This window comes from Daphnia pulex, chromosome 2 (assembly GCF_021134715.1).
Source record: "Daphnia pulex isolate KAP4 chromosome 2, ASM2113471v1".
NCBI classification, from domain to species: Eukaryota; Metazoa; Arthropoda; class Branchiopoda; order Diplostraca; family Daphniidae; genus Daphnia; species Daphnia pulex.
The window spans coordinates 300,913-320,567 of NC_060018.1; the positions used below are offsets into that span (position 1 = coordinate 300,913).

At 37.2% G+C, this 19,655-nt stretch overlaps 9 protein-coding genes and 1 long non-coding RNA gene across 12 annotated transcripts; 4 read left to right on the top strand and 6 right to left on the bottom strand.

Moving 5' to 3' along the window:
• The first annotated feature begins 24 nt into the window (after positions 1-24).
• LOC124188733 (signal peptidase complex subunit 1-like) lies at positions 25-626 on the top strand. Its single transcript, XM_046581550.1, has 3 exons — positions 25-160; positions 220-279; positions 348-626. The coding sequence occupies exons 1-3, from the start codon at positions 134-136 to the stop codon at positions 576-578; spliced, it is 318 nt and encodes a 105-aa protein (XP_046437506.1). The 5' UTR covers positions 25-133; the 3' UTR covers positions 579-626.
• Positions 557-1,773, bottom strand: LOC124188736. The gene is made up of 4 exons (XR_006872460.1): positions 1,714-1,773; positions 1,439-1,647; positions 762-926; positions 557-697 (listed from the first exon to the last, which is right to left on the bottom strand). It is a non-coding gene; the product is annotated as an uncharacterized LOC124188736 (long non-coding RNA).
• On the top strand, positions 1,769-2,620 carry LOC124188734 (protein YAE1-like). The gene is made up of 2 exons (XM_046581553.1): positions 1,769-1,910; positions 1,977-2,620. Exons 1-2 carry the CDS (start codon positions 1,830-1,832, stop codon positions 2,184-2,186), a joined length of 291 nt encoding a protein of 96 aa, XP_046437509.1. The 5' UTR covers positions 1,769-1,829; the 3' UTR covers positions 2,187-2,620.
• LOC124188731 (cofilin/actin-depolymerizing factor homolog) lies at positions 2,427-4,663 on the bottom strand. Its single transcript, XM_046581547.1, has 5 exons — positions 4,335-4,663; positions 3,379-3,502; positions 3,188-3,312; positions 2,995-3,123; positions 2,427-2,931 (listed from the first exon to the last, which is right to left on the bottom strand). Exons 1-5 carry the CDS (start codon positions 4,335-4,337, stop codon positions 2,863-2,865), a joined length of 450 nt encoding a protein of 149 aa, XP_046437503.1. The 5' UTR covers positions 4,338-4,663; the 3' UTR covers positions 2,427-2,862.
• Positions 4,664-5,545: 882 nt separating this feature from the next.
• Positions 5,546-6,569, top strand: LOC124188732 (small nuclear ribonucleoprotein Sm D2). 2 transcript variants are annotated; one of them, XM_046581548.1, is made up of 4 exons: positions 5,546-5,716; positions 5,818-5,938; positions 6,081-6,336; positions 6,406-6,569. In XM_046581548.1, exons 2-4 carry the CDS (start codon positions 5,934-5,936, stop codon positions 6,511-6,513), a joined length of 369 nt encoding a protein of 122 aa, XP_046437504.1. In that variant the 5' UTR covers positions 5,546-5,716; positions 5,818-5,933; the 3' UTR covers positions 6,514-6,569. The 2 variants fall into 2 exon arrangements, with proteins under 2 accessions (XP_046437504.1, XP_046437505.1); XM_046581549.1 differs by lacking the exon at positions 5,546-5,716 and having other exon boundaries at positions 5,786-5,938.
• On the bottom strand, positions 6,570-7,953 carry LOC124188730 (proteasome subunit alpha type-6-like). The gene is made up of 7 exons (XM_046581546.1): positions 7,725-7,953; positions 7,551-7,645; positions 7,389-7,470; positions 7,151-7,306; positions 7,028-7,090; positions 6,747-6,957; positions 6,570-6,684 (listed from the first exon to the last, which is right to left on the bottom strand). Exons 1-7 carry the CDS (start codon positions 7,798-7,800, stop codon positions 6,627-6,629), a joined length of 741 nt encoding a protein of 246 aa, XP_046437502.1. The 5' UTR covers positions 7,801-7,953; the 3' UTR covers positions 6,570-6,626.
• Positions 7,954-8,267: 314 nt separating this feature from the next.
• LOC124188757 (centrosomal protein of 41 kDa B-like) lies at positions 8,268-9,612 on the bottom strand. Its single transcript, XM_046581589.1, has 5 exons — positions 9,471-9,612; positions 9,328-9,373; positions 9,038-9,272; positions 8,811-8,964; positions 8,268-8,753 (listed from the first exon to the last, which is right to left on the bottom strand). Exons 1-5 carry the CDS (start codon positions 9,534-9,536, stop codon positions 8,511-8,513), a joined length of 744 nt encoding a protein of 247 aa, XP_046437545.1. The 5' UTR covers positions 9,537-9,612; the 3' UTR covers positions 8,268-8,510.
• Positions 9,613-9,629: 17 nt separating this feature from the next.
• On the bottom strand, positions 9,630-12,884 carry LOC124188742 (sulfoquinovosidase-like). The gene is made up of 12 exons (XM_046581564.1): positions 12,608-12,884; positions 12,348-12,548; positions 12,089-12,284; positions 11,943-12,008; positions 11,765-11,843; positions 11,487-11,688; positions 11,283-11,424; positions 11,004-11,222; positions 10,775-10,928; positions 10,543-10,697; positions 10,334-10,483; positions 9,630-10,275 (listed from the first exon to the last, which is right to left on the bottom strand). The coding sequence occupies exons 1-12, from the start codon at positions 12,860-12,862 to the stop codon at positions 9,836-9,838; spliced, it is 2,259 nt and encodes a 752-aa protein (XP_046437520.1). The 5' UTR covers positions 12,863-12,884; the 3' UTR covers positions 9,630-9,835.
• A 471-nt stretch (positions 12,885-13,355) lies between these two features.
• LOC124188756 lies at positions 13,356-15,076 on the top strand. Its single transcript, XM_046581587.1, has 6 exons — positions 13,356-13,502; positions 13,629-13,821; positions 13,889-13,953; positions 14,036-14,260; positions 14,328-14,450; positions 14,515-15,076. Exons 1-6 carry the CDS (start codon positions 13,356-13,358, stop codon positions 14,803-14,805), a joined length of 1,044 nt encoding a protein of 347 aa, XP_046437543.1. The 3' UTR covers positions 14,806-15,076.
• Positions 15,077-15,387: 311 nt separating this feature from the next.
• LOC124188740 (endoplasmin-like) lies at positions 15,388-19,428 on the bottom strand. 2 transcript variants are annotated; one of them, XM_046581560.1, is made up of 13 exons: positions 19,172-19,428; positions 18,979-19,062; positions 18,753-18,913; positions 18,578-18,694; positions 18,310-18,511; positions 17,999-18,240; positions 17,748-17,932; positions 17,492-17,681; positions 17,187-17,425; positions 16,708-17,122; positions 16,133-16,269; positions 15,896-16,029; positions 15,388-15,834 (listed from the first exon to the last, which is right to left on the bottom strand). In XM_046581560.1, exons 1-13 carry the CDS (start codon positions 19,221-19,223, stop codon positions 15,626-15,628), a joined length of 2,367 nt encoding a protein of 788 aa, XP_046437516.1. In that variant the 5' UTR covers positions 19,224-19,428; the 3' UTR covers positions 15,388-15,625. The 2 variants fall into 2 exon arrangements, with proteins under 2 accessions (XP_046437516.1, XP_046437517.1); XM_046581561.1 differs by lacking the exon at positions 16,133-16,269 and adding an exon at positions 16,455-16,591 and having other exon boundaries at positions 19,172-19,380.
• Between the last annotated feature and the right edge of the window lie 227 nt (positions 19,429-19,655).

Sequence of the window (19,655 nt, forward strand, 5' to 3'; positions counted from 1 at the left end):
AAGCAGCAGCTGACTTCGCCTAGCGGAATGTATTGTAACTGTGTATACACAGCGGCTGCTAGCTACACGTCACCTCTCGTAGTTGTGTACCTGTCAAAAAGCCACTGCTTGAAAACTGTTAATTTGCTTCATAATGGCATTCAATTTTGATACTCACATGGTTAGCATTTATACTTGAAAAATCCTCATAAATTGTTTAACGAAAAACTTTTTACTTAGGACTATGAAGGACAGCATTTCGCCGAAAAGTTATCGCACATCATTGTTGTGGTTTTTGGGGTAAAGTTTTGAATTTTTATGATTATGGTTGTCAGAATAACAATTTCAATTTCAAAATCTGCTGTTAGGTTATTGGCTGGGTTATAGGATACATCAACCAACAATTTTCTCAGACAATTTTGGTCCTTGGAGTTGGAGTACTAATTGCTGCGATTGTCACACTACCTCCCTGGCCCATGTATCGCAGAAAGAGTCTAAACTGGAGGAAGCCTCGTAAGGAGGTTACTGTAGATACCACCAAAACAGAACAAAAAGAAGTTGTTACTACTGCATCCAAGCAAAAGAAAAAGAATAAGTAAACACTGTGTGATTTTTCATTGAAAAATAAAAATTTATTAAACATCTAATATTCTAGACTGACCTTTATTCCTGTAAATAGGCTCCTTTAATGACTAAAAAACTGCAGTTTTGCGTTTTCCTGTTAAAATCAGAAAATTTAAAAATAAGTTGAACTTTAAAGCTATCCATTTTTTTAAATTTACATTCAAGATGAAATTCCATTTAACTACTATAGAAATTCTGCTTTCATCGGCGCTTATGCATACTAATAATGAAGTCCCCTCTCCACAGACTGTAGAAGTGATAACACCACTGAAAAAGTAGGCTACCTGTCTCCCCCCCTTTCCTGTGATCATTGATGATTGTCTCTGCATCTGCAAATATAAAAGTAGTTTTACCATTTAAAAAAAAAGGTTAGGAAGCAGTAATTTAACTTTGATATAAAATAATAATGAATTCAGTCTCCGTGCAATTGTGCAAAAAACGATGACGATCAGGCAATTCAAGTTGGCTTAAAGTCGCTATCTTTATAATAACTAGCGGACAAGTTAAGTCAAAAGAAGAAAAAAAATAATGTTGTCTTCTAACAAACTAAGCCTTGTTTAAAAACAGGTTTGGAACAAACAGGAAAATGATCCAATATTTATCCCTTTCGATGTTTCCTTCTTTGATATACTAACGATTCATAAATTCTTAAGTATGAAACGCAGCATTCATAAAAATATACGTAGTAGTTCTACTCTTATTTCTACCGCATCTGTAAAACAGAAACTGTGTCTTATTAACACAAATCTAGGCTGATGTGAGGTTTTACATCTTGGTCAGAGTAATCTTGCTAGGCTAATTTCACGATTTCTTCTTCATGCCATCTGTTTCTCACCATTTGGCCCAATTTTTCTAACGATCTGTGTGGTAACGCACCAAAAAATTCAAGAGTAATTTGATGGCGGGGATGGTGATATAGCACAATGACATCAGACAAAATTCTCAACTTCGTAACGATAGATCTCCGGTTTTTCGATGAACTCATCATTAGCTGTGAGAGATAACGCACGGTAATAGCCAGTTTAAAAAGAGTAGGGATATTCTCTAGATAAAAAGATAATAATTTTAACTATAAAAAAATCAACAAAAAATGACAATATCCTAACTTACAAATCGGTTTTTAGGTCATCCGACAACTCCGGGATGAAAAAACCTAGATTTGACACTTGACAGAAAAAAATGTTTAGAAAATCAAACTAAAAACTTCATTATTATACATTACTACAATGGAAAGTGCTGATTCCGATTCCGATGATGGAAACGTTTCAAAACTAACCTGGAATAAGCTGCAAAATGCATGCCATTCGGTAAATTTTAAAATTCTAATTGCCTTTAATTTGACACTAGGTATAAATACTTTAATTTTCTTTTAGCAAGGTTATCTCGAAGGTCTTACTGAGGGAAAAGAGCGAAAATTACAAGAGGGTTTCGACCAAGGCTATTTAGCTGGATTTCAACAAAGTCAGCGTTTGGCAGAAATTAAAGGATTTTTGAGTGCCATCATGCTCAAGAACAGCAGTGATGTACAGCTGAGTGAAAAATTTAAAACAGCTATCACAGAAATCAACCATAACAGCAACTAGGATGGTTTGAACACGAACATGATTTCAAGTGGATTTTTCATAAATAAAGTATCATCGTGTGATGCAGTTTTAAGTTCTTACCAATATTTGGTTGCTGGTCTGATATTCTGTTGAAAATGGATCAATATATGAATTAAATTGTCCTTACCCCTTTTAGTTTCCATCAAGATTCAACAGCTTCACGTGCAGACCACTGCAATTTTCGCGACTTCCATATTAAACATGCCTACAATTTTAACCTTTTTTTTTATGAAGCTGGCAATTTATTTTGTTCAATTAAGAAGGGGAGGGAAAGATTAATTGGACAGAACACCTTTTCGTATTGGAAAACATTTACCCTATTAGTTGGCAATCATAGGGCCCATATCGCTTGTTTGTTCACAAAAAATTAATCACTGAGCGAGGCAGACAATAAAAAAAAAAAAAAAAAAAAACGGAGCTGTAAGTGAGACTAGGGAGGAAGACAAAAACCGAAGTATTACAACAAAAAATATCAAGAGTGTTCCAAGTAGAATTTCAATGTTTTTTTTTTTCGTAATGACCTGGATTACAAGTTTGAAGGAAAAAAAAACGAAAAAACAAAAATCATCCCAATTTCATCGTACAAGAGGAAGGAATTCTTATTTTAAAAAATTTTTGTGAAAAGTGTTTCATCTCTCCGTCACTCATCCATGTTTTACATGCGGTCAGTAGACCTCAACTTCTCTTCAACGGCTTCCGGTGAAGCTTCTGAATGATCAGTCGCCTGTAAAACAAAAAATGGATTAGATCAACTGATGGTGACACGAAATCCTTACTATGAGCTTACCTGAATGTACTTTGCCACTCCTACGAGAGCTTTCTTCAGAGCATCGAAAGACGAAGAGTACAACATCTTCTTCTTTACTTTCGCGTCATCTGGACACCATGACATTAAAAAGAGCTTTTCCTTTTTACCCTGCAGAGAAAACATAAAAGCTATCTACAAGTGTCCAACAAAACCACTGAGAATTTAATCTTACTTCCTGGGTTCCCTGGCATTGATGAGTGTACTCAAAATCGAAAAGGCCATAACGACATTCCTTCTCGGCTCCATTAACAATCTTCAGCTTTTCCAAGAATGATTCGTAGCTAGACTCACGGTCCCCTAATAAGAGAAAAAGAGAATGCTGTTTTACAATGCTTATAATCAATATTTCATTTAATTCCTTACCAGTAGATTCAACATCAATGAATTTCTCATCCTTGATATAGAATACCACATAACGATAATCCTTCTTGGTTTTGATCTTTTCAAACACTTGCTTGCAAGCATCAGTGACGGTAACTCCTGAAGCCTGAAAACAAAAAATAATAACTTGATTAGTTATACCCTTGAACTTGATACCTGATAAGCAAAAATTAAAAAAAAAAAAAAATAATTGATAAAGGTACATTTTAGTTTCAGCTGACTACACATCAAACCCTAAGATTTCGAAATTCTAAATGGTTCTTAAAATGCAACAATCCGGCATATCGAATTGACAGCGATGAAACGAGGCTCAACAAGGAAGGAAGTTACTATAATTATGGTCTCGTAAAACCGGAAGTGAGAGAAAATGATAAGACTCTTTCTCGTGTATCTCATCTTACTGTTCCAAGGTCTAGTCGCCGAAAAGGTGACGTTATCGTACGACTTGCCAATGCCTAACCAGTACAAGTCAACAAACCTCGCAAGAGTTACTTGCATCAGCAGGAAATAAAAAAGATTACACACACGTAAGGTATGCATTACTGTACCCCAAATGAGTGAAAAACTAGTGGAACGGAAGTCCATTACTACAAAGAGATCTTTGGAGAACATGACACCACGCATAGCCGGTAAATGCACTTAACTCTAACTCAGACATTGTGACACAAAAAATTGGTGGCTAAAGTTGAAGAATATGTTAGGGAATTTCGCAACCTATGCATAGAGATGTGAGCTTAGACGAAATTTTCAACCGAGGTGAGCTAAATTCAGAATGGGAAGCCGGCCCCCCGCCAAGCCTTGCCGCGTTCGTCAGTTAAGCACACACAAGGATAGAACTTTTCTCCCTGAATCGAGGACTTTGGGACAGAAATTGGAAGAATTCCACACGTATACAGCAAACACATTTCTAACGACATGACAATATCAACGTTACTCACCATTTTGGACTAAGAAAAAAGTCTAGAAAAATTTCACGCAAAGCTCAAAGACGCCTAAACTGAAAGATCAACCCGAATGACTGCGGGATGAGACGGCACTGGGGGGAGTGAGTGGTGCGAGTGAGAGAGAGAGAGAGAAAATGCCCTCGATAAGATTTTACTCGTGGCGCGGCGAAAGAAGAGGGGAAACTCAGAGTAGACTTCTCTACACCGGCCGGGACCTCGCACTGCAAAATGGCGGCTGTTCCCCAAACTTGAGAAAACTTGGCGCTACCCAGTCCACACCCAGAAAAGCGCGTCATCTGGGGGTGGAATACAGCGCCGTCAAACGATGCCTATTTCGAACCATATTACAAACTTCACTAATTTATCACAAATAAAACATATAATGATAGGCGCATCATTTATCATTTTAAAAATAATTTGTATGACTCTTATTCTGTTTGCTGTTATGTAAAATCTCAAATGTCGTTAAATGAATTCGGGTAACCGCCAGGGGTCTCTGCTTGCTTAGCGATTGAAGGATGATGCCGATTGTAGAGAATTTTGTGTGTACTGGTTGCACATTCTCTGATTGGTTGTCCATATCGGGCGCTTGTTAACCCGAAAAAGGGGAGCCCAAACCACAAACCTGGAGAGAGTTACGAAAAGTAACTTTTTCTGTAAAATCCTCTACTCGCAGATTTTTCTGCTTGAGCAAAAAGTTGCCGACTCTAAATGATCATTCCGACTTCCTAATAAATGGTGTGCATCTCGCATGAGTGTTTTAACGAAAAAAAAAAATTATTGGGCCAGTTGCACACTTATTCTTTCATTCAGTTTCTCGGGGAGGATGACCTTTTATGGGCAGACATCGATGACTCACATTTTTACTTCCCCTCCCTCTAATCTGCCCTCCCCTCCCCTATGTATTAAAAATCTGAAACTCTCGGGACCGGTGTCGACAACTTTCTCTGTTTCTATAATTTAGACCAAAAAGTTTCAATTGCCATAGATCGCCTTCGCACAATGAACAGCCGATAACAGCGTGATTCGAAAGTTTTCGCCGTTTCAGGATGACTTATCAACAACGCTGGAAAGCGTTCTCCATTGGGGACCATGAGAAAGAATAGTCTGTGCATACGGGGGGAATATGTCCATATATGGCATTAGACAAGCTATGCTACATAACATAACATCTGTCGGCTGACAATTGTCAACCGCTTCGGTTTTCTCTTGACTCTACTTTCTGAGGTTTGTATTTCCTTTCCTCTCGACTAAAACGAATTCCAGTACAGAGTCCCAGACGTCTGACGTCTGGGATTGTAAATGTTTTTCTTGGCAAATTTCATTCTTTTCTTTTCACAACAATTATTAGAAATTGAAACGTGTCTCTTAAAAATGTAAGTCAACATTAAAAAACAATTTTTGGCAATTAAATCGCAAATAAGACATAAAATAGCATCAACCGTCTAATGCTAATTAATACAATATGACAACGCAGCATGTACGTTTTGTTTACGAAAAACAAGTGAATAACGGTTTGAAAAGTTAAACGAAGCCGGGCTCAAAAATATTCCAAAGAATATTTCTCTATCCGTTTACATCCTTCTATTTATCATGGCGTAAGTAAAGCTTAAGTTCAATTTCAAAATAGAAAATTTTTAAATCTATATTTTCAGCTAGTTACAGTGTTCCGTGTCTGCAGATTTTTCTCTACTTGACAGTTTCGTATGAGCACTAAATAATAAATGTTTCTTTCCATAGGGCTGTTGCAAATAAACCCAAGTCGGAGATGACACCGGAGGAATTGGCCAAACGGGAAGAAGAAGAATTCAACACTGGACCACTTTCAGTTTTGACTCAGAGTGTAAAAAACAACACTCAGGTCTTGATCAACTGCCGTAACAACAAAAAGCTACTGGGACGTGTTAAAGCTTTTGACCGTCACTGCAATATGGTTCTAGAAAATGTCAAGGAAATGTGGACTGAAGTTCCCAGAACAGGGAAAGGAAAGAAGAAGGTAATTTTCACTATTTCTGCATTCATTCATTCATCTATCAACAGTGACAGTTGTATATTTATTTTATAGAGCAAACCAGTCAACAAGGACCGTTTTATCTCCAAAATGTTCCTACGTGGAGATTCTGTAATATTAGTATTAAGAAATCCTTTGGCTGGTACTCCTGGAGCAAAATAATTGTATGTGTTTATCTCTCACTTTTGTATGAAATAAAAAAATCGAACAGCGGAAAATGTGTTTTATTATCTCGTTTTATTCCAATGTTGAAAGAAAAAGTTACAAAATCAAACTTAATCTTTTTCGGCAATTGCAGTCAGATGCTTATCGATGTCAGTTTCCGACAGAATTCTATAACAATCAGATCAGTCACATTAATTTCCTAAACTTAAATATTTTGCGCATTTTCTTACCTAAATCCTGGTTGATCCTTAGAAACAACTCCAATTTCAATATCAGATGGCTTGAAATCAGCAGTTAGGATATGAGACAGAGTTGTAATAGCAAGCTGGATAACTTCATCATGTGTGTAGTTTTGTTTCTTTTTGTATTTCTTCTCAAGATACGACGATGCCTCGGTTTGTTTAACACCCACTGAAGTAGCACGATAACCACAGTAATATCCTTGAAAAAAAAGTAAAACAGCAATAAAGCATACAATTTGAGAACTTTACACCCTATTTTAGATATATACCTGCTGGGTCAGCTTTGTATACAGCAGGCCCCAATTCTTCATCATATGCAATGACAATCATACCTAAACAGGAAAAAATTAAATAAAACTCCATTACAACTTGAATTACTGAGGAAATCTTACTGCAACCAAGGGGACGCATTTCAGCATTCTGGGTGTAAACCTGGCAAATGTCTGCAATACGTTTGCACAAGACATCTACAGGAATTTCATAGCCATACTTGTATTTCCAGTTTGCAGCTTCATACCGAGCACGCTGAACCTGAGAACGAGCATCAGCTAAGCAGAAAAATATATTTAATAGAATACATTTTGCATGTCTTTGATTAGAAAGAAATTGTCAATTTTGAAATTAACAGACCTGTCATTCCAGTCATAACACATCCAATGTTAGTAGTAATTTTGAAGATGTGAGAAACAGTGGATGGATCAATCAACTTGTCCTGTTAAATAATTGTAAAATGCCAAATTCAGTATTTATAGTTAAATCAAATGGTAAAATTGATTGTAGAAAATTACTTACAGGGACTTTCTTTTGGGTTACAACAACAGCAGTATCAGCTCCTTTCAAGGCAACTGAAGTGAGGCCACCTTGATTTATTGCTTTGAATGCATATTCTGTTAAACCATTTAAAATTGTTTATTATAAGGTAAAACAACCTGCTTGCTTTGAAGTATAAATCTGACGGTTACTTACCAACTTGGTACAGGCGACCTTCGGGAGAAAAGATCGTAATATGCCTGTCAAATCCTGCACTACTACCTCGAGACATGATGAAGAATATTCAAAGGATGCTTTTGACAACGTGAATATTTGATGTCTAATGGTTTGGTTTAAGAATAACGCTCGAATAGAACCAGTCAGCAACTTCTGTCGTCGCTGGAGCCAGGAATGACTTGAAGAAATGCGCTGGCATAAGGTCTTCTGCTACAAGAATACCGGGCATGAGTTTCAAATTTAGAACAACAGGGGACACTAGCTACAAGGAACCCATCCTAAGAAAATAACGGCGGATATCAAAGCGGAAAACCGTGAAAATTTGAACGAACGACAACAAATTATGTAAAAAATGTCTTATATTAGGATTTAGGATTCAATTGTTATTTGAGAGCATAAAAATAAATTTCCTTACCAAATTGATGGGATTATAATATTTTTACGAAGAGAAGCTGTTCCGATTGTATCAAAAATAAAAAAAAAAGAATACTGAAAAGAATTTTTTCGTTCTGAAAAAAGGAGTAAACCTAACACATTTCTTGTATTGTGGCATAGGTGAATATAAATTTATCTTGTTATACAGATACAAGTGAGCAATATGTGAAGCTGATTAAGCATAAACAATAAATCAGGCACAAATATTTACAAAGTTTTCTTTTGAAGACAATTGAAATATTAAATTTCTAAAATTAGCTTTGCGTTTGTAGGAGATCCTAGACATGCTGAGTTTGAAGCCAAGAGCATCTATGATATTGTTTGTATGAATCATTTACGATAACGGAAGCTCATTTGTTGCAGCTGTGCTGTTAATATTTGACTAGTTTCCACGCTCATAGTTATTCCTGAAGTCACAACCAATGAATGCGGGAAACAATGTTTGGCCACCTTTAATCCGCCACTGAGCATAAACACATTTTCGTAACCTCGTTCCATTAGAGTTGTAGCCACTTGGGGTGCTAGTATTTCATCTTCGTCATACACTACTATAATGTGCTCAGGATGATTTTTCTAAGAAACAAAAATTATGAATAAGATATTTTAATTTGAAATAAGTTTTACACCAACATATTTCAGAAGAGAAGATGTTTCATAATTAGCGCGAGAGAGTAGACTTTTAGGATAGTTATCAGCCGTGATTATGTGATTTTTGTTGTATTCATCAACATCTCTCACATCAAGAAGGATGTATGGCCTCTGGCTTTCCTTTTTATCTTCATCACTGTTTAAAGATTTATTAATGTATTTTTAAAATAAAATATAACGATTTTTTAGATTGGTAAGGATTTCATTACTCATTATCTGGATATGTTCTGTATGAAGAAAGAGTAGACTTTGTCGTAACAGCAGCTGCTTCTTCCAACTCTTCTTCATTCTTTGCTTGATGAGATTCAGATTCAAGATATACACTTTCACAAATTAAAGATACAAGCAATGATATTTTGATCCTAGGAAAAATCTCATCAGGTTTGAAGTGGAAGTTTCTTTGGATGATATCGAAATCCTCCATCATTTTTCCAACATGATAGCCTAATCATTGCAAAATAGTAATAAACACGAAGGAAACATTTTTTTGAACTATTACCTGAATTTGTTTTAGGAATGACATTTTCGAATCTGGTCTTGGATTTCTTCAGGTGTAAGTGAAAATGAATCAAGCACACGATTAGATAAGTTTCAAAGTAAATACTAGGCTTAACATTTCTAATGAACTGATGAAAAGCCTACCGATCGCTGAGAAGCTGATGACATTCCCTTGTTGAATGTATTTTCATTTTTTCGGAACTGTGACATACTTTTATTATAAAAATCGCGTCTGAACTATTAAGATTTATTTAATAAACTGTCCAAACGAGTGTTTTTATTTTGAAATTTGAAGATCTGGTATCACATCTACTTGAGTTATTTCGTTGCTATGGGCAACCAAAAACGAAAATAATACGTCTTGTCATCACTAGGTGGTGTTTAATAGATCCCGCCAATCGCTTTGAAATTACAAAAACTAATGAACCCATTCAGAATTTTTCCAAAACAATTGTATGGAGTTTTGCAGTATGATTTTATCAAAGACATATAGCATCATAAACCAGATACTAATAGTTGAAGCGGTTGCGGATATCACTGAATAGAGGAGCCCACTTGCTATCGGCACGGAAAAAGACTGGCGTTTTACCTAAAGTGGCGTTAATCGTGATTGAAGTAGGGCCTTCAACAACCTGCTGATCATCATCCCAAAAGTGTATCCAACGACTGGATGGTAAATAAACTTCCTGGTTAGTCTTGGACGGTTCCAAGACAGGCGATACCAATAAATCGAAGCCGTACATGAATTCGTATTGAATTTCGAAAGTTTCTAAATCCTCAGGAAAATGAAGAAACAGAGGAGACATTGCTGGAGTACCAAGTGTTGATACTTGAGAAACTACTTCTTGGTGATAGGGAGTGAGCGATGTGTATATCGATGATAAACGAGCGAAGCTCTTTAGAGTTTCGTTGGTTGAATAGACTTGGTGATTTAGTTCCGGTTTGTTCCCTAAACAAATTCTTTGCAGTTACTTGTGAACACTTCAATTGGCCAATTAATATTTTACCTTCGTGAGTTCTCATTAATGGTGTGAAAACGCTGTATTCAGCCCAGCGCAACAACAGTTCTTCACTACGAGTCAATATTCCATTTAGAGTTGTATATCCTCCTATATCGCTGTGACTTAGACCAAAGCCGGACAGACCCAACGAAAGAGCTACGATATAAAATAGATTAAACTTGGCATTACTTGATCGCAGATCGTATTTTAAATACCTGCAACAATACTAGAGGGTAATCCATCAGACTTTGACCAGTCCACGTTTTGATCACCTGCCCACATCATTGAATGAAAGTATTGGGCGCCTGTAAATCCCGATCTTGCCCACGGTAGAACTGAATTCAATGTGCCACTTTGTTCTAAAGCGAGTCTGAACAAATGATCATAGGAAGGAGAGAAGATTTAGGAAAGGAAATAATTTTGTTTGCTAAACTCAATCATTTATACCGAACTGTGCTGGCCCATAGAACAGGCAAAAGATTATGAAATTCATACGGATCTGAAGGTTCGCTGACTGCAACAGCGTCGATTGGCGTATATTCTCCAAAATCTGCCATGAATCCTTTGAAACCAAACTCAATAATATTTTTTTGAATGAGATCTAAAATTTCACCAGGATGGAAGGATGAAGGAATTAATACAAATCAAATGGCATAATAATAAAAAAATTACATACCAGCGTACCACTGTTTGGCCAGAGGGTTCGAGAAATCAATTGTGCCAGCAAGAAATCCGCCAAAATCCTGTCTATAAGTTTCCCCTTGATCATTTTTGAGCAAATAACCAAGAGTATCTGCTTCTAGAAACAAATCCCCTTCAACATTTAAATGGGGATTGATGTAAGCCGCAACTTGAATCCCTTGCTCTGCCAAGTTAGATATGACGGAATCCAGTCCTATCATAAAACAGGTTTTTGTAAGAGAAATTCTTTGTCAATGTATTAAACTTGCAAGACCTGGGTAAAGCTCTTCGTTCCAACGCCAGTTCCAAAAGACTCGGTAGCCGAAAGACGTTACTATTTTACCCGCCCAATCTTGAATCCAAATGGCACTGACCTTAACACCATTGTCTAGGCACTGCTGAAGCTTGTCGAGCATCTTTTAAAACATTTAAAAATTAATAGGAATGGACTTGACTGTTGTGATATTTAAATATTTACGTTCTGAGTTCCACCTTGGACGGCAATAATCGCCCCATTGTAAATCCAATCTGGAAGAGTGGGAGAAATTCGCGACACTTCGAGGTTTATTCCATTAACTAGTTCCATCAAGTTAGCAGCTGTTCCAACATTCAGTGTCAGTTGGTTATCATGAACATAAATTTCTTTTCTCGTAGGAGAGGTAAAATTCAAGATGGAGTACCTTTACGTTCAAAATGTAAGCAACAAGTACAGTAGTTTCATCACGCAATAGCACTTGAATTTGGGAATTAGCAAACCTCTTTTGTTTGCCGGAAATAACATAGTTCCATGTGGACAAGAAGATTGGAGCCGGGTAGTATGTAGTATGGTAATCACCTTTATAAGGAAATCACAAACATTTAATTCTTAACAATTAACTTTGAATGAGTAGATAAGATTAGAATGTGCATTAAAATGCCGTCAGTCAATATATACCTCCTGCCCCTGGTGATCCTGATTCGACTATCTGTGTAAGAGGACTGGATAGGTTTCTTCCAACACCTGTACCTCAATAAGATTATAACAATAATAATAGTTTTGTGTGATAACAATTTTAATTTTCAGGAATAGAAATAACTTGCCCTGTTCACGAATCCACATAGGAAATTCACGGCCTTTCAAGTTTAAGTAGGTAAACTGTTCCCCAGCGCCATAAATTTTCTCTGTGGAGTTTGAAGCTAATCGGAACCAAAGTCGATCCCGGCCAGAATGTGTGACATTAATCACAGCGAACTTCCGGAACAAAGTCGAGTCCTTTTCTTCAACCACAACATCCACCTATGCAACAAGGCCGATTTTAATCCACGTTTAGAAGACAAGTATGCTAATTTAACAACTTACCGCAATTTCTGGAAAATATTCTGCGTTGTAACATCGAGCTTTGAAGAGAGTTGGCATTCCACTTTGGTCAGTGTCGCACGTTGATAGTTCTATTTTCTCGAAAATATCTTCATTAATGATGAAATTCCCTTGATCTTCGGTAAAATTGGTATCGCTACTTCCAACGGCAATAGCAGGTTCAACGCCATTGTGTTCAATTAGCTAGGAGAGAAAAGTCATTTTAAATAAGCAATAAAATTAAGCATTCGGCAATTACTTACAGGTTGGTCATCAATGAAAAGGATGAATTGGTTCTCGAAAGATTGGGTTAGTGTAAGGCTATTAACTTTAACGACACAATAAACTAACGAAATAAGGAATACACATTTTAAAGACGAATCCATTCTTTTGCCAGACGTCTGCGCTTCTACCCGAATATCGAATAGCCCAGACAAGTAATATCCTTCTATCTTACGTAAAATCTCTTTATCTACTACAATAAATATTGGGAGAGTTCTCGTCTGATATTTAACCATCACACATCCCACAGCTAGAGTAAACCCCAACTCAGTCCCACATTAAAAACATATTGAAATGACACTGTAAAGATTATTCTATGCAACACAGATTAAACTGTTTTTTTTTTTTTTTGTTTTTGCGCATCTTCCACGATAACTCGCCGTCAACAGTTATTTACTAAAAAATCAACTAACTAAAAAACAAAAAAGGTTTTTCTGTGCGTTTAACGAATTAAAATTTGATTCTGCCCATTCTGCTAAATTCACTTTGAAGAGCGCACACTTCAGAAACAAGAGGAAAGCGGAAACTTTACCTTAATAACGGCTTCCGACATGGGTTCAGCAGCGAAAAGATTAGCGGCGTTATGAGACATCTATAGACTGACCTTGAGGGTTTTCGTCAAACATTTAAAAAGCTGAAGAACCACATGAGTGAATCTTCAGTCTAGAACAACTGTTCGAAGTGTTAGGTTGTGCCAGTTCATTCAGTCTCCGCAATACATTTCACTCAATGGCAGCCAAGGTCATGGACCTTCTTCGTGTTGGACATCGTTTCAATTGCTTTCAAGAAGTTGAGAAGCTGGTGCTGGACCTTCGTCAGTTTGGTTCTCCAGTACGAATAGCATCTAGCTGCTTAATTGAAGATTATAATCGAGGGGTAAGACGGCGATTCATATTTTTATTACTTTAAGTTAAACTAAAATTTCTGCTGAGCTCGTAACATGATATAGGCTAAGTAAGGGTATAAAGAGAAGTTGTGATTAACATTTATGGTTTTTATAAGATTGCACAGCCTTTGGATGAACAATGGAGGTACTCGTTCATTAGATTTGTCTGTGATCAACATCTGAACGTTACGAATACGACAAATTGTTCATTTTCTTTCGAAATCAATTACATCGACCGAATGCGTGGGCTTGTGTTAACTCGGGCGAATCTACACCATAATCCCGTCAAATTATTAATTTGTAATCAAAGTAAGTAATTTGCTTATTTCGCCTTTCAGTTGCAATTCTCATTTACATTTTTATGTTCTCGAATCAGATGACGAGCTCCTAATGATTTCTAACCCACTTCGCGTTATTCGCTCGAGAACAGGTCACGTCTTGGTAATGTCACACAGCTCCGGATGTTCAAGATCAGATTACGTAAACTTACTGTATATTATCCAATCACTTTTCTTTTTACCAGGCACTTTATCGCCAGTCCAACGCACAGAGAAAATTATACCAGCGTCATGGCGATGTCCTTGTCATCCATTTACACTCCGGTTGTTCTTTCAACTCTAAAAAGACATTACTGGCCATTTCGGTCATCGATAATGACGACGGCGCAGACTATACGGTCTGCCTTGTCACATTACCAAATCAACTTTTATTAAAAGTTATCGCGTGTTGTTTCAAAATCTTCACATCGGTAATTTTAGACAATTTTCCAATTAATTGATATCACTCGCTAAGCTATATCCTGATTTTACTTTCAGTCCAACGATCCTTTGACAACTGTAAAATCTGTCGTTGTTAATCGAGAGGAGCTTCTGCCCAACGTAAGAAAGGCTTTTCCAGAGGCAGATGTTCTTGTGTCAAAAAGTCGGATGCTAGAAAAGGTAACATCTATTAACTTAATTATGTTACTCCACCGCGCATTAAAATGGAGTTCTCGATTTGTAGGTGTCTGCTGAATTGTCAAAACACAAATTGAAAACAGATTTACGCGAACAGCTCTATAACACTTTTGCAGTCTGTTGTTCTACTTCGTGTGAACAAGAATTTGGTTTTGCGGAAGCTTATCTTTTATCGGCAGGTGGAGGACTGGGAAGCTACTTTGAAACAACGTGGTTCGAACAAACTGACATATGGAGAGCCATCGACAATCTACGTCTTCTAAAAAAAGTTGACGTGGAAAAAGCTATTTCAAATGTTCACCGTAAACTGGCACAAACTGGATTTTTCGATAGATAATAATTGACTGTGGTTGTCATTGAATCTCATGTTCAGACTTCTAAATCTTGTCCAGGTATTTGTAAAATATGAGATAAGTAATTATGTACTTTTCTTTCAAAATTTTCAACTTTTCTTTTCACCAATTTCACGAAGAAAGTCATTTCTATCCTGTTTATAGGATATCTCATTACTTGTCAATTTTTCAATTAAAATGTAACTCCGAAAATATTTTGCTACCCAACATTGTTCTGTTTTCTTGAGACACAATACATTGTTTGTACCTTAAGTAAAGGAAAGTAAAGGATTTTGGACTTACCCTTTTGCAACTGTAAATTAAAGCTGTACTCCATTTTTCTCTTTCACTTGACCTCAGTTCGAACTACTCATTTCAGATTGATAAATATGGTGCGATAACTAAAATTTGAAAACTCTAAAAAGTAAAAGGCGAATACAAGCAACACGTGGACGCAGTCTCATCACTCTCATGACTCATCACGTCTAGACTGGTCTGCAATGTAACTTTGATACAGTGCTTCATGATTTACGACATGCCTTTTTTTAAATTCTTTTTATTTTACTTTTTCTCGTTTTAACCACTGATTTCAATACTTAATAGCGGAAACTTTATTTCGCATATTTATTAGGTAAATTTTATATTTTACCCTTTTGGTTAAGAAATATCGCAAAGAATTTTGATAAACAAAGACTTTACGGCGCAGCTCAGATTTCATTTTGACAGTGTAACATAATTTTTAACGCACGTCCATAATAATGTATCGGCCAGAAAACAAAAAACAAACAGACATACCAAACACTCGCATTTTCACGACACATTCATTCAAAGTTCATCTTTTGACGATTTATCTTCATCTTCTTCGTCATCCTGTTCTGCCTCTTCCTCGGCATTTTCTGCTTCTGGAACAGTCTCAATTTCCTCGTCTTCTTCGACCACCTCATCACCAATACCCAAAGATTGTTTCAGCATAGCATCAATGTGCTCAGCAAACTGACTGGGATCTTGCAACATGTAGCCAGATCGAAGTGTGGCTAGAGAAAAAATTAAACATTTAATAAATTACAATTAAAATTTTGGTCAGGTATCATTTACCTGTCTGGAACATCATCATAGCCATGCCCTTGGAAATACGATCTTCAGGGTTAGCTTCAACCCGCTTGAGAAGTTCCTTGATCAAAGGATGGCGAGGATTGATCTCCAAAGTTTTCTTCTGTGTTAAATAGTAGCTAAAATAGAAAAAAGTAATTTAGTATAAAGGAACGTCTTAGAATATATCCTGAATAAATGTAACCAGACAACTGAACGCGGACAAGAAGCAGAAACACTTACTCTCTCTGAACATCTTGTGTTTTGGAATGAGTCTGGGAAGCGATGATTCGCTGCATGTTACCAGTCCAACCGAATTTGGATGTAATCAAAGCGCAGGGAGTCTTGAGCAAGCGTTGACCAATTTCGGCACGTAAAATCTTTACATAAACACAAAAACGAACAACAATTTGAAACAAACACGAAATACCTAGAAATGCAACGAAAACAGCACAATCGACACTTATTAAAATCCTGCCCATTACGCAGGACACCGGGACACCCATTTAAAACAAACCACTGACATTTAACAAAAGCCGACGGATAACGAGCCCAGTCGACTTACTCTCTTTGAACGTCTTGTGCTTTTTGATGCGAGTTAGCCAACATCAACCGTTCCATATTACCAGTGATACCCCATCGTGACGCTACTAATGCAGTAGGCGATGTGTGCAAACGGTTTGATACCTTGGCTGTCATAATCTAATCGGGACGTCACCATTACAATTGCGATAATAATAGGTGTAAATATCTTTTTCTACCAAGACTTGATATCGAAAAATACTATCACAACTAGAAATAAATAAAGGAAAACTTACGTGTTCCTTAAGAGCGGTTTCAGTCAACCATTTGGTCAATGGCTCAAACTGTGTCTTGAGGGCTTCCAACTTGGCTTTGGCACCTTCTCCTTCATCCAATTCGACTCCCTCCTTGGCGACGTTCTGGAATTTCTTGCCTTCAAACTCGGGAAGAGCAGAGATGCAGTATTCATCAACAGCCTCGGTGAGGTAGAGGACTTCATAACCCTTTTTAACAAGACGCTCAACGAATGGCGACTTCTCGACTTCGTCCAAGGAAGAACCAGCAATGAAATAAATAGATTCTTGTTTTTCCTTCATACGCTCCACATAATCGGAGAATGTGACGAATCCTTTGTTGGCTGATGAGCGGAACTGCAGGAGTTTGGCAAGACGGGAACGGTTGGCGGAGTCATCAATAACACCCAATTTGATGCTAATCAAGATAATCAGTTAAAATCAACAAAAGTTTCATTAAAACAAATCGAATTGAAACATACTTGGTGGAATATTCAGCCCAGAATTTTTCTTGACCTTCCTTGTCCAATTTCTTGATCATATCAAGAGTCTTACGAATAAGCTTCTTGCGGATGACCTTGATAAGTTTGTGCTGCTGGAGGGTTTCACGAGAGACGTTCAAAGGCAAGTCATCAGAGTCGACAACACCGCGAACAAAGTTCAAATAGTTGGGCATAATGTCTTGGAAGTCGTCGGTGATGAAAACGCGGCGGACGTAAAGCTAATAACCCATTAAAAAGGACGTTTACATTCGTGAACTCTTTTACAAATGAAATCTTCTCCTCACCTTAATGTTGTCGGTGCGAGTTCCGTACTTGTTGAAACTTTCAGTTGGCTGAGCTTTAGGGATATAAAGAAGGGATTTGAAAGTGACTTCACCTTCTGCGACGAAATGGATATGTCCCAACGGCCCTTGGGTATCTTTAGTAATTGCCTTGTAGAACTCTTCATATTCATTTTCTTCCACTTCAGATGGCCTAACATAATAAAATGTTCATTAAATAAAAAGTTAAAGAAAAGCAACATTAAGGCACTATAATTACTTTCTAGTCCAAATTGGCTTAGCGTTGTTCAACAACTCCCAATCCCAAGTAGTCTTTTCAATTTTACGAGTTTTAGGTTTCTTCTCTTCAGCCTCTTCCTCAACTTTGGCATCTTCCTCTTCTTCTGTTTTCTTGTCTTCAACAGGTTCGGCCTCATCGTCAATAGGTTCCTCTACTTCCTCTGTCTAGTAAGTCAAGTAAAGTTATAAATATTGACAGATCAACTCATCATCTTTTTTGTTGTTGCATACCTTGCTTGTCCATAGGTAAATATTGAAATTGATAAACTGGGAGTATTTGTGCACTAGGTTACGGATGGTGTCTATTTCGAGGAAATCGCGAGCTTCTTCCTTCAGGTAGAGGCTGATTTGTGTACCGCGTTGAAGCGTGTTGCCTCGGGGATCTTCGGCAATGCTGAAAGAATTGGCGTCCGATTCCCAAATGTACTGTTTATCGTCATTATTCTTTGAAGTAACAACGACTCGATCAGCCACTACATAATAGAAATACGGAATGGTTTTACTAAATATTCCAATGAGAAGAGTAAGAATAACCAAGTTACCTAAGAATGCTGAATAGAAACCGACACCAAATTGGCCGATTAGGTCTCCTGCATCTTGGCCGGTCGATTCTGGGTTCTGCATTTTGCTCAAGAAATCAGCAGTTCCTGATTTGGCAATGGTACCGAGGTTTGTAACCAAGTCGTTCTTAGTCATGCCAATGCCGGTATCGGTAATATGAAGAACATTGTTTTCTTTGTCAGCCTTTAAGTATTAAATAAAATTATTAGCATTCAGTTTCATAAATATGCAAATAAAAAATGTAATTACTTTAATTCTGATGGTTTGTTCGGTTGTAGCAGCTAAAGCATCCTTATCAGTGAGAGCCATAAGACGAATTTTGTCAATGGCATCTGAAGCATTGGAAATCAATTCTCTCAAGAAGATCTGTAAATTTCAAATATTGTATCAAATCATTCGGTAACACACAAAATAAATTCACTACCTCTTTGTTGCGGTATAGTGAATTGATGATGAGTTTCATCATTCGATTTACTTCAGCCTGGAAAGCAAACTTTTCAGACTTTTCTCTAAGTTCCTTAACTTGAGCTACATTTAGTCCATCTAGTTTAATGGCTTCTTCTTCTCTCTGAACCACCTCAGCATCTGATAATTTAAAGGTGAAAATTAAGTGAAATTTTTAAGAACAACCTGAGGTAGAACCAAATTACCTGTCCTGGAACCTTCTCTGCTTGCACCCAGATCAAGTTCAATATTATCTGCTACAACGTCTTCATCTTGGGCGTAACAAGAAGCTAAAATAGGAGAGAAACCATTGAAGAGTTTACTAACTGTAGTTGAACTGCAACACAAACGTTACATTCTTTGTGATTGCATTAAACCGGTATACGTTAAATAACTTACCAGAAAGGAAGAGTAGCCCTAACAGGCATAAAGCAAATTTCGTGGAAATCATTCTTGTGACGATACTCGGCCCGATGATGATCGTGCAGTTCGAGCCTGGGCAAAACGCTACCACCAACTAATGTGAGTTGCACGTCAGAGAGCTGCTTATTCACTTCAAAAATTTTGATCTCGGCAAGCAAACTAAGCTCTACGTATTGACACGTGTAAAACAGAAAGTACTTATACGTGTAAAAGCCGAACGTCCAATGAAACTTCGTCTGGTGTCACAGCAACCAATGGGAGAAGCCCACATGCCACGTCGAAAAAGGACACGCCCACACGACGCGAATCGACTCCGTGAGTAGGGAAACATCGTCTTTCCTCCACTGAAATACGATTTTTAATACTTTCCTGAAAATTCTAGAAATGACAAGGTCAACAGCCTTTTTTCGACAGGTTTATGCATACTCATATACTAAGGTAATAAAATTTACAAACACAT

Bases quoted from the DNA above. Each gene is read 5' to 3' on its own strand.
- LOC124188733 (XM_046581550.1), top strand. From the start codon at position 134: ATGGCATTCAATTTTGATACTCACATG. The intron at 161-219 runs GTTAGCATTTAT...CTTTTTACTTAG, and splicing joins TCAATTTTGATACTCACATG to GACTATGAAGGACAGCATTT. The intron at 280-347 runs GTAAAGTTTTGA...ATCTGCTGTTAG, and splicing joins TCATTGTTGTGGTTTTTGGG to GTTATTGGCTGGGTTATAGG.
- LOC124188734 (XM_046581553.1), top strand. From the start codon at position 1,830: ATGGAAAGTGCTGATTCCGATTCCGATGATGGAAACGTTTCAAAACTA. The intron at 1,911-1,976 runs GTAAATTTTAAA...ATTTTCTTTTAG, and splicing joins TGCAAAATGCATGCCATTCG to CAAGGTTATCTCGAAGGTCT.
- LOC124188731 (XM_046581547.1), bottom strand. The intron at 3,313-3,378 runs GTAAGGAATTAA...TTCTCTTATTAG, and splicing joins CATTGATGTTGAATCTACTG to GGGACCGTGAGTCTAGCTAC. The intron at 3,124-3,187 runs GTAAGATTAAAT...TTTTCTCTGCAG, and splicing joins AATGCCAGGGAACCCAGGAA to GGTAAAAAGGAAAAGCTCTT.
- LOC124188732 (XM_046581548.1), top strand. The intron at 6,337-6,405 runs GTAATTTTCACT...TTTATTTTATAG, and splicing joins CAGGGAAAGGAAAGAAGAAG to AGCAAACCAGTCAACAAGGA.
- LOC124188730 (XM_046581546.1), bottom strand. From the start codon at position 7,800: ATGTCTCGAGGTAGTAGTGCAGGATTTGACAGGCATATTACGATCTTT. The intron at 7,646-7,724 runs GTAAGTAACCGT...ATGGTTTAACAG, and splicing joins AGGTCGCCTGTACCAAGTTG to AATATGCATTCAAAGCAATA. The intron at 7,091-7,150 runs GTAAGATTTCCT...TTTCCTGTTTAG, and splicing joins AATGCGTCCCCTTGGTTGCA to GTATGATTGTCATTGCATAT.
- LOC124188757 (XM_046581589.1), bottom strand. From the start codon at position 9,536: ATGTCACAGTTCCGAAAAAATGAAAATACATTCAACAAGGGAATGTCA. The intron at 9,374-9,470 runs GTAGGCTTTTCA...TTACACCTGAAG, and splicing joins CATCAGCTTCTCAGCGATCG to AAATCCAAGACCAGATTCGA. The intron at 9,273-9,327 runs GTAATAGTTCAA...TGCAATGATTAG, and splicing joins CATTCCTAAAACAAATTCAG to GCTATCATGTTGGAAAAATG.
- LOC124188742 (XM_046581564.1), bottom strand. From the start codon at position 12,862: ATGGTTAAATATCAGACGAGAACTCTCCCAATATTTATTGTAGTAGAT. The intron at 12,009-12,088 runs GCAAGTTATTTC...ATTGAGGTACAG, and splicing joins TATGTGGATTCGTGAACAGG to GTGTTGGAAGAAACCTATCC. The intron at 11,223-11,282 runs GTCTTGCAAGTT...GTTTTATGATAG, and splicing joins GAACGAAGAGCTTTACCCAG to GACTGGATTCCGTCATATCT.
- LOC124188756 (XM_046581587.1), top strand. From the start codon at position 13,356: ATGGCAGCCAAGGTCATGGACCTTCTTCGTGTTGGACATCGTTTCAAT. The intron at 13,503-13,628 runs GTAAGACGGCGA...GGTTTTTATAAG, and splicing joins TTGAAGATTATAATCGAGGG to ATTGCACAGCCTTTGGATGA. The intron at 13,822-13,888 runs GTAAGTAATTTG...TTCTCGAATCAG, and splicing joins ATTATTAATTTGTAATCAAA to ATGACGAGCTCCTAATGATT.
- LOC124188740 (XM_046581560.1), bottom strand. From the start codon at position 19,223: ATGATTTCCACGAAATTTGCTTTATGCCTGTTAGGGCTACTCTTCCTT. The intron at 18,695-18,752 runs GTAGTGAATTTA...TGAAATTTACAG, and splicing joins CACTATACCGCAACAAAGAG to ATCTTCTTGAGAGAATTGAT. The intron at 16,270-16,707 runs GTAAGTTTTCCT...GTTTATGTAAAG, and splicing joins AAACCGCTCTTAAGGAACAC to ATTTTACGTGCCGAAATTGG.